Below are 10,000 nucleotides of genomic sequence, written 5' to 3'. Positions count from 1 at the left end.
GACCGACAGAGAGAGAGAGAGAGAGAGAGAGAGAGAGAGAGGGGGACCGACAGAGAGAGAGGGAGGGAGAGAGACAGAGAGAGAGAGATAGAGGGACCGAGAGAGAGAGAGAGAGAGAGAGAGAGAGAGGGAGACAGAGAGAGAGAGAGAGAGAGAGGAAGAGACAGAGAGAGAGAGAGAGAGAGAGAGGAAGAGACAGAGAGAGAGAGAGAGAGAGAGAGAGACAGAGACAGAGACAGAGAGAGAGAGAGACAGAGAGAGAGAGACAGACAGAGAGAGAGAGAGGAAGAGACAGAGAGAGAGAGAGAGAGACAGAGAGAGAGAGAGAGACAGAGAGACAGAGACAGAGAGAGAGAGAGAGACAGAGAGAGACAGAGAGAGACAGAGACAGAGAGACAGAGACAGAGACAGAGAGAGAGAGAGAGAGAGAGAGAGAGACAGAGAGAGAGGTGACGGGCTCCGAGCTCCGGAGGAGAACAATCCCACACCCTTCCCCGGGAAGGGCTGAACAAACAGGCAGAAGCAGCGGCTGGAGGCACCGGGAGTGTGGAGAGAGGGAGCAATGGAGTGAGTAGAGCAGTCGAATCCCGAGGGGGACCCCTGGTGATCGGGGGTCAGGGGTGAGGTGTCAGGGTTCGAGAAAGGCGAGTCTCGTTACCTAATTTACCAACTTCCACAATGCTGCGATCTTCATCATCGAAGAAGATCATTTCATGGTACTGGAATCCAGTCGCCCTCTTGATCCTGCAGGAGGGGAAGAGAGAGAGAAGAGTTCAGCACCCGCTCGAGAGGGATGTGTCGAGGGCCCTGTCCTTTCAAACTGCGTTACCCCACTCCCCTCTTACATCAGAACATAAGAAATAGGAGCAGGAGTCGGCCATTCGGCCCCTCGAGCCTGCTCCGCCATTTAATAAGATCAAGGCTGATCCGATCATGGACTCAGCTCCACTTCCCCGCCCGCTCCCCATAACCCTTCACTCCCTTATTGCTCAAAAATCTGTCTATCTCCACCTTAAATATATTCAATGACCCAGCCCCCACAGCTCTCTGGGGCAGAGAATTCCACAGATTTACAACTCTCTGAGAGAAGAAATTCCTCCTCATCTCGGGGATTTATCGGCCTGATAGTCGACATCCCAGAGTACTTAAGGAAGTGGCCCTAGAAATAGTGGATGCACTGGTGATCATTTTCCAACAGTCTATCGACTCTGGATCAGTTCCCATGGACTGGAGGGTAGCTAATGTAACACCACTTTTTAAAAAAGGAAGGAGAGAGAAAACGGGTAATTATAGACCGGTTAGCCTGACATCAGTAGTGGGGAAAATGTTGGAATCAATTATTAAAGATGAAATAGCAGCGCATTTGGAAAGCAGTGACAGGATCGGTCCAAGTCAGCATGGATTTATGAAAGGGAAATCCTGCTTGACAAATCTTCTGGAATTTTTTTGAGGATGTAACTAGTAGAGTGGACAAGGGAGAACCAGTGGATGTGATGTATTTGGACTTTCAAAAGGCTTTTGACAAGGTCCCACGCAAGAGATTGGTGTGCAAAATTAAAGCACATAGTATTGGGGGTAATGTACTGACGTGGATAGGGAACTGGTTGGCAGACAGGAAGCAAAGAGTCGGGATAAACGGGTTCTTTTCAGAATGGCAGGCAGTGACTAGTGGGGTGCCGCAGGGCTCAGTGCTGGGACCCCAGCTATTTACAATATACATTAATGGTTTAGATGAAGGAATTGAGTGTAATATCTCCAAGTTTGCAGATGACACTAAGCTGGGTGGCGGTGTGAGCTGTGAGGAGGATGCTAAGAGGCTGCAGGGTGACTTGGACAGGTTAGGTGAGTGGGCAAATGCATGGCAGATGCAGTATAATGTGGATAAATGTGAGGTTATCCACTTCGGGGTCAAAAACGTGAAGACAGAATATTATCTGAATGGTGACAGATTAGCAAAAGGGGAGGTGCAACGAGACCTGGGTGTCATGGTTCATCAGTCATTGAAAGTTGGCATGCAGGTACAGCAGGCAGTGAAGGTGGCAAATGGTATGTTGGCCTTCATAGCTAGGGGATTTGAGTATAGGAGCAGGGAGGGCTGGGCTGACATATGAGGAGAGACTGGATCAACTGGGCCTTTATACATTGGAGTTTAGAAGGATGAGAGGGGATCTCATAGAAACATATAAGATTCTGACGGGACTGTACAGGTTAGATGCGGGTAGATTGTTCCCGATGTTGGGGAAGTCCAGAACCAGGGGCACAGTCTTGGGATAAGGGGTAAGCCATTTAGGACTGAGATGAGGAGAAACTTTGTCACTCAAAGAGTTGTTAACCTGTGGAATTCTGTACCCCAAGAGTTGTTGATGCCAGTTTATTGGATATATTCAAGAGGGAGTTAGATATGGCCCTTACGGCTAAAGGGATCAAGGGGTATGGAGAGAAAGCAGGAAAGGGGTACTGAGGTGAATGATCAGCCATGATCTTCTTGAATAGTGGTGCAGGCTCAAAGGGTCGAATGGCCTACTCCTGCATCTATTTTCTATGTTTCTCAGTTTTAAATGGGCGGCCCCTTATTCTGAGACTATAGCCCCCTAGTTGTGGATTATCTCATGAGGGGAAACATCCTCTCTGCATCTACCTTGTCCAGTCCCCTCAGAATCTTATACGTTTCAATGATTACCTCTCCTTTTTCTAAACTCCAATGAGTATAGGCCCGACCTTTCTTCACAAGACAACCCCCTCATCTCCGGAATCAACCGAGTGAACCTTCTCTGAACAGCCTCCAATGCAAGTATATCCTTCCTTAAATACGGAGACCAAAACTGCACGCAGTACTCCAGGTGTGGCCTCACCAATACCCTGTACAGTTGTAGCAGGACTTCTCTGCTTTTATACTCTATCCCCCTTGCAATAAAGGCCAACATTCCGTTTACCTTCCTGATCACTTGGTCACTGCATACTAACTTTTTGTGTTTCATGCACAAGGACCCCAGGTCCCTCTGTACCTCAGCATTTTTTAATCTTGCTCCATTTAAATAATAATTAGCTTTTTTATTTTTCCTACCAAAGTGGATAACCTCACATTTTCCCACATTATACTCCATCTGCCAAAGTTTTTCCTACTCACTTAACCTGCATATATCCCTTTACAGATTCTGTGTGTCCTAAGTGAGCTAAGGCTAAGTGAGTGGACCTGGGGGTCCTTGTGCATGAAACACAAAGTTGGTATGCAGGTACAGCAAGTGATCAGGAAGGCCAATGGAATGTTGGCCTTTATTGCAAGGGGGATGGAGTATAAAAGCAGGGAAGTCCTGCTACAACTGTACAGGGTATTGGTGAGGCCACACCTGGAGTACTGCGTACAGTTTTGGTCTCCGTATTTAAGGAGGGATATACTTGCGTTGATTTTGGAGATGAGGGAGTTGACTTATGAAGATGGGTTGAGTAGATTGGGCCAAAACACATCAGAGTTCAGAAGAATGAGAGGTGATCTTATTGAAACTTGTAAGATAATGAGGGGGCTCGACAAGGTAGATGCAGAGAGGATATTTCCACTCATTGGGGAAATTCAATTAGGGGACCGAGTCTTAGAATAAGGGGCCGCCCATTTAAAACTGAGATGAGGAGGAATCCCTTCTCTCGGAGGGTTGTAAATCTGTGGAATTCTCTGCCCCAGAGAGCTGTGGAGGCTGGGTCATTGAATATATTTAAGGTGGAGATAGACAGATTTTTGAGCGATAAGGGAGTGAAGGGTTATGGGGAGCGGGCGGGGAAGTGGAGCTGAGTCCATGATCGGATCAGCCATGATCGTATTGAATGGCGGAGCAGGCTCGAGGGGCCGAATGGCCGACTCCTGCTCCTATTTCTAATGTCGTTACGTAGAGAATTCCAAAGATTCACCCCCCTCTGAGTGAAGAAGTTTCTCCCCATCTCAGTCCTAAATGGGCGACACCTTATTCTGAGACTGTAACCCCTGGTTCTAGACTCCCCAGCCCGGGGGAAACACCCTCCCTGCATCAAGCCCTGTAAGAATTTTGTATGTTTCAATGAGATTACCTCTCATTCTTCTAAACTCTCGAGAATATCGGCCCAGTCTACTCAATCTCTCCTCATAGGACAATTCCCCCCATCCCAGGAATCAGTCTGGTGAACCTTCGCTGCACTCCCTCTATGGCAAGTATATCCTTCCTTAGGTAAGGAGACCCAAACTGTACACAATACTCCAGGTGTGGTCCCACCAGGGCCCGATATAATCGCAGTAAGACGTCTTTACTCATAGACTCAAATCCTCCTGTAATAAAGGCCAACATACTATTTGCTTTCTTAATCACTTGCTGTACCTGCATGTTAACGTTCAGTGATTGGTGTACAAGGACACCCAGGTCCCTCTGAACACCAACATTTCCCAATCTCTCTCCATTTAAAAATACTCTGCTTTTCTATTTTTCCTACCAAAGTGGATAACTTCACATTTCTCCACATCATAGAAACATAGAAAATAGGTGCAGGAGTAGGCCATTCGGCCCTTCGAGCCTGCACCACCATTCAATAAGATCATGGCTGATCATTCACCTCAGTCCCCCTTTCCTGCTTTCTCTCCATACCCCTTGATCCCTTTAGCCGTAAGGGCCATATCTAACTCCCTCTTGAATATATCCAATGAACTGGCATCAACAACTCTCTGCGGCAGGGAATTCCACAGGTTAACAACTCTCTGAGTGAAGAAGTTTCTCCTCATCTCAGTCCTAAATGGCTTACCCCTAATCCTTCGACTGTGTCCCCTGGTTCTGGATTTCCCCAACATCGGGAACATTCTTCCTGCATCTAACCTGTCCAGTTCCGTCAGAATTTGATATGCTTCTATGAGATCCCCTCTCATCCTTCTAAACTCCAGTGAATACAGGCCCAGTCGATCCAGTCTCTCCTCATATGTCAGTCCTGCCATCCCGGGAATCAGTCTGGTGAACCTTCGCTGCACTCCCTCAATAGCAAGAACGTCCTTCCTCAGATTAGGAGACCAAAACTCAACACAATATTCCAGGTGAGGCCTCACCAAGGCCCTGTACAACTGCAGTAAGACCTGCCTGCTCCTATACTCAAATCCTCTCGCTATGAAGGCCAACATACCATTTGCCTTCTTCACTGCCTGCCTAATAAGGGTTTCCTTCAGTTCCTCCTTCCCACTAGACCCTCGGTCCCCTAGTATTTCCGGAAGGTTATTCGTGTCTTCCTTCGTGACGACAGAACCAAAGTATTTGTTCAACTGGTCTGCCATTTCTTTGTTCCCCATTATAAATTCACCTGAATCTGACTGCAAGGGACCTACGTTGGTCTTCACTAATCTTTTTCTCTTCACATATCTATAGAAGCTTTTGCAGTCAGTTTTCATGTTCGCAGCAAGCTTCCTCTCATACTCTATTTTCCCCTTCCTAATTAAACCCTTTGTCCTCCTCTGCTGTATTATAAAATTCTCCCAGTCCTCAGGTTTGCTGCTTTTTCTGGCCAATTTATATGCCTCTTCCTTGGATTTAATACTATCCTTAATTTCCCTTGTTTGCCACGGTTGAGCCACCTTCCCAGTTTTATTTTTACTCCAGACAGGGATGTACAATTGCTGAAGTTCATCCATGTGATCTTTAAATGTTTGCCATTGCCTATCCACCGTCAACCCTTTAAGTATCCTTTGCCAGTCTATTCTAGCCAATTCACATCTCATACCATTGAAGTTACCTTTCCTTAAGTTCAGGACCCTAATTTCCGAAATAACTGTGTCACTCTCCATCTTAATAAAGAATTCTACCATATTATGGTCACTCTTCCCCAAGGGGCCTCGCACAACAAGATTGCTAATTAGTCCTTTCTCATTACACATCACCCAGGCTAGGATGGCCAGCCCTCTAGTTGGTTCCTCGACATACTGGTCTGGAAAACTATCCCTAATACACTCCAGGAAATCCTCCTCCAGCGCATTGCTACCAGTTTGGTTCGCCCAATCAATGTAGATTAAAGTCGCCCATGATAACTGCTGTACCTTTATTGCACACATCCCTAATTTCTTGTTTGATGCTGTCCCCAACCTCACTACTACTGTTTGGTGGTCTGTACACAACTCCCACTAGCGTTTTCTGTCCTTTGGTATTCCGTAGCTCCACCCATACCGATTCCACATCATCCAAGCTAATGTCCCTCCTTACTATTGCATTAATTTCCTGTTTAACCAGCAACGCCACCCCGCCTCCTTTCCCTTTCTGTCTATCCTTCCTGACTGTTGAGTTCCCAGCCTTGGTCACCCTGGAGCCATGTCTCCGTGATGCCAATTACATCATATTCATTAATTGCCATCTGTGCAGTTAATTTGTCCACCTTATTCCGAATACTCCTCGTATTGAGGCACAGAGCCTTCAGGCTTGTCTTTCTAAACACCCTTTGCCCCTGTAGAATTTTGCTGTAATGTGGCCCTTTTTGCTTTTTGCCTTGGGTTTCTCGGCCCTCTACTTTTCTTCTTTCTATCTTTTGCTTCTGCCCCCATTCTATTTCCCTCTGTCTCCCTACATAGGTTCCCATCCCCCTGCCATATTAGTTTAACCCTTCCCCAACAGCACTAGCAAACACTCCCCCGAGGACATTGGTTCCGGTCCTGCCCAGGTGCAGACCGTCCGGTTTGTACTGGTCCCACCTCCCCCAGAACCGGTTCCAATGCCCCAGGAATTTGAATCCCTCCCTGCTGCACCACTCCTCAAGCCACGTATTCATCTGAGCTATCCTGCGATTCCTACTCTGACTAGCACGTGGCACTGGTAGCAATCCTGAGATTACTACCTTTGAGGTCCTACTTTTTAAATTTAGCTCCTAGCTCCCTAAATTCGTCTTGTAGGACCTCATCCCGTTTTTTTCACCTATATCATTCGTACCTATATGCACCACAACAACTGGCTGTTCACCCTCCCTTTTCAGAATGTCCTGCATCCGCTCCGACACATCCTTGACCCTTGCACCAGGGAGGCAACATACCATCCTGGAGTCTCGGTTGCGGCCGCAGAAACGCCTATCTATTCCCCTTACAATTGAATCCCCTATCACTATCGCTCTTCCACTCTTTTTCCTGCCCTCCTGTGCAGCAGAGCCACCCACAGTGCCATGAACTTGGCTGCTGCTGTTCCCCCTGATGAGTCATCCCCCTCAACAGTACCCAAAGCGGTGTATCTGATTTGCAGGGGGGGGGGGGGGGGATGACCACAGGGGACCCCTGCACTACCTTTCTTCCACTGCTCTTCCTGTGGGTCACCCATTCCCTATCTGGCTGTGTAACCTTTACCTGCGGTGTGGCCAACTCACTAAACGTGCTATTCCTCAGCATCGTGGATGCTCCAAAGTGAATCCATCCACAGCTCCAGTGCCGCAATGCGGTCTGTCAGGAGCTGCAGCCGGATACACTTCCTGCACACGTAGTCGTCGGGGACACTGGCCGCGTCCCTGACTTCCCACATAGCACAGGAGGAGCATGACACATGTCCGAGCTCTCCTGCCATGACTTAACCCTTGGATTAACTTTATTTGGCAACAACAATGCTAAAGGTTGCCGACTGATAACCTACTGGCCATGTTCTTGCCCACTCACTAAGCCTGTCTATATCCCCTTGAAGTCTCTGCATCCTCCTCACAATTTACATTCGCACGTAGCTTTGTATCCTCAGCAAATCTGGATATATTACGTTTGGTTCTGCCGCATATGGATCCCGTCCTTTCTCCCACCCCCAGCGAAGAGGTATGTGCCATCAGGGCATCTATTAAAAAAAAAAAATATGCTCACCTTTTGAAGTGTGTGACCTTCGACCCCGGGTATATTTCCTTGTGGCAGAAGTACTGCTCCAGATTTAAGAGACTGAGGAGCTGATTGGCCCCCTCAACCTCGCCAGTGCTTGATGGGAAAGGAAGGGGAGAATCCATGTGAGCTCAGACCTGATATAAAGCACATCAGTATTTATTATCCAGAATCGTCGTCATCACAGCCAGTCCCTTGGAATCGAGGAAGGCTTGCTTCCACTCTTAACATGAGTTCTCAGGTGGCTGAACAGTCCAATACGAGAGCCACAGTCCCTGTCACAGGTGGGACAGACAGTGGTTGAGGGAAGGGGAGGGGAGGGTGGGACTGGTTTGCCACACGCTCCTTCCGCTGCCTGCGCTTGCTTTCTGCACGCTCTCGGCGACGAGACTCGAGGTGCTCAGCGCCCTCCCGGATGCATTTCCTCCACTTAGGGGCGGACTGGTCTTTGGGCCCAGGGACTCCCAGGTGTCGGTGGGGATGTTGCACTTTATCAGGGAGGCTTTGAGGGTGGTCCCTTGTAACGTTTCCTCTGCCCACCTGGCTGAACATGCAGCTTCAGGACCCCATTCCTGCTTTCTCGCCATACCCCTTGATCCCCCTAGTCGTAAGGACTACATCTAACTCCTTTTTGAATATATTTAGTGAATTGGCCTCAACAACTTTCTGTGGTCGCTTGACGTGGAGGAGTTCGAGTAGAGTGCTTGCTTTGGGAGTCTTGTGTTGGGCGTGCGAACAATGTGGCCTGCCCAGCGGAGTGCTGGGACACTCAGTCCTGTTACACACACAGCCAGTGCTGGGACACTCAGTCCTGTTACACACACAGTCAGTGCTGGGACACTCAGTCCTGTTACACACACAGTCAGTGCTGGGACACTCAGTCCTGTTACACACACAGTCAGTGCTGGGACACTCAGTCCTGTTACACACACAGTCAGTGCTGGGACACTCAGTCCTGTTACACACACAGTCAGTGCTGGGACACTCAGTCCTGTTACACACACAGTCAGTGCTGGGACACTCAGTCCTGTTACACACACAGTCAGTGCTGGGACACTCAGTCCTGTTACACACACAGTCAGTGCTGGGACACTCAGTCCTGTTACACACACAGTCAGTGCTGGGACACTCAGTCCTGTTACACACACAGTCAGTGCTGGGACACTCAGTCCTGTTACACACACAGTCAGTGCTGGGACACTCAGTCCTGTTACACACACAGTCAGTGCTGGGACACTCAGTCCTGTTACACACACAGTCCTGTTACACACACAGTCAGTGCTGGGACACTCAGTCCTGTTACACACACAGTCAGTGCTGGGACACTCAGTCCTGTTACACACACAGTCAGTGCTGGGACACTCAGTCCTGTTACACACAGTGCTGGGACTCTCAGTCCTGTTACACACACACACGGTCAGTGCTGGGACACTCAGTCCTGTTACACACACAGTCAGTGCTGGGACACTGTGTGCGTGCATGTCAGGGTTAGGCATTGCGGTGATGTACTTCACAGTTGAATATCTTGCCGACGGTCTGTCGGAGATGGGCCGCTGCCTCGCAGGAGGAGGAGGAGAAGGAGGAGGAGAGTGACAAGGCACACAGCGCGGGCTGTAACTCACCGGGAAGCGGCTGCAATCAGAGTGCCGTCTCTGTGCAGAGTCCTCAACACATCCACCACATCAGAGTACAGGTTTATCGCTCGGCCATAGCTATCCACAATCTTGCCAAACCTGGGAGGGGAGAGGAGGGAGGGAGAGAAATGTGAGAGAAGTCACAGGGGGGCAATGGGGGGAGCCAGAGGGGCGAACGGGGGAGGGGGAGGGGATGGCGAGCGAGGGGGAGGGGATGGCGAGCGGGGGGAGGGGGATGGCGAGCGGGGGGAGGGGGATGGCGAGCGGGGGGGAGGGGGATGGCGAGCGGGGGGAGGGGGATGGCGAGCGGGGGGGAGGGGGAGGGGGAGGTGGAGGGGGAGGGGGGAGGGAGGGGAAGAGGGAAGGGGGGGAAAGGGGGAAGGGGAAGGGGGAACGGGGGGGGAAGGGGGAACGGGGGGGGAAGGGGGAACGGGGGGGGAAGGGGGAACGGGGGGGGAAGGGGGAACGGGGGGGAAGGGGGAACGGGGGGGGGGAAGGGGGAACGGGGGGGGGGGAAGGGGGAACGGGGGGGAAGGGGAACGGG

At 49.9% G+C, this 10,000-nt stretch overlaps 1 protein-coding gene across 1 annotated transcript in view; it reads right to left on the bottom strand.

Annotated features, from left to right (window-relative positions):
* Positions 1-10,000, bottom strand: part of mdp1 (magnesium dependent phosphatase 1) — a 23,252-nt gene that overhangs the window by 11,187 nt on the left and 2,065 nt on the right. The window contains exons 2-4 of the mRNA XM_070873583.1: positions 9,445-9,555; positions 7,811-7,918; positions 659-744 (exon numbers count right to left, since the gene is read on the bottom strand). Coding sequence (XP_070729684.1) covers positions 659-744; positions 7,811-7,918; positions 9,445-9,555 — 305 coding nt within the window. The remainder of the gene's footprint in view (positions 1-658; positions 745-7,810; positions 7,919-9,444; positions 9,556-10,000) is intronic.

Source organism: Pristiophorus japonicus, unplaced genomic scaffold (assembly GCF_044704955.1).
Source record: "Pristiophorus japonicus isolate sPriJap1 unplaced genomic scaffold, sPriJap1.hap1 HAP1_SCAFFOLD_515, whole genome shotgun sequence".
NCBI lineage: Eukaryota > Metazoa > Chordata > Chondrichthyes > Pristiophoridae > Pristiophorus > Pristiophorus japonicus.
The sequence above is the reverse complement of the archived record's forward strand: the minus strand, read 5'-3'. Positions and strand labels throughout refer to the sequence as shown.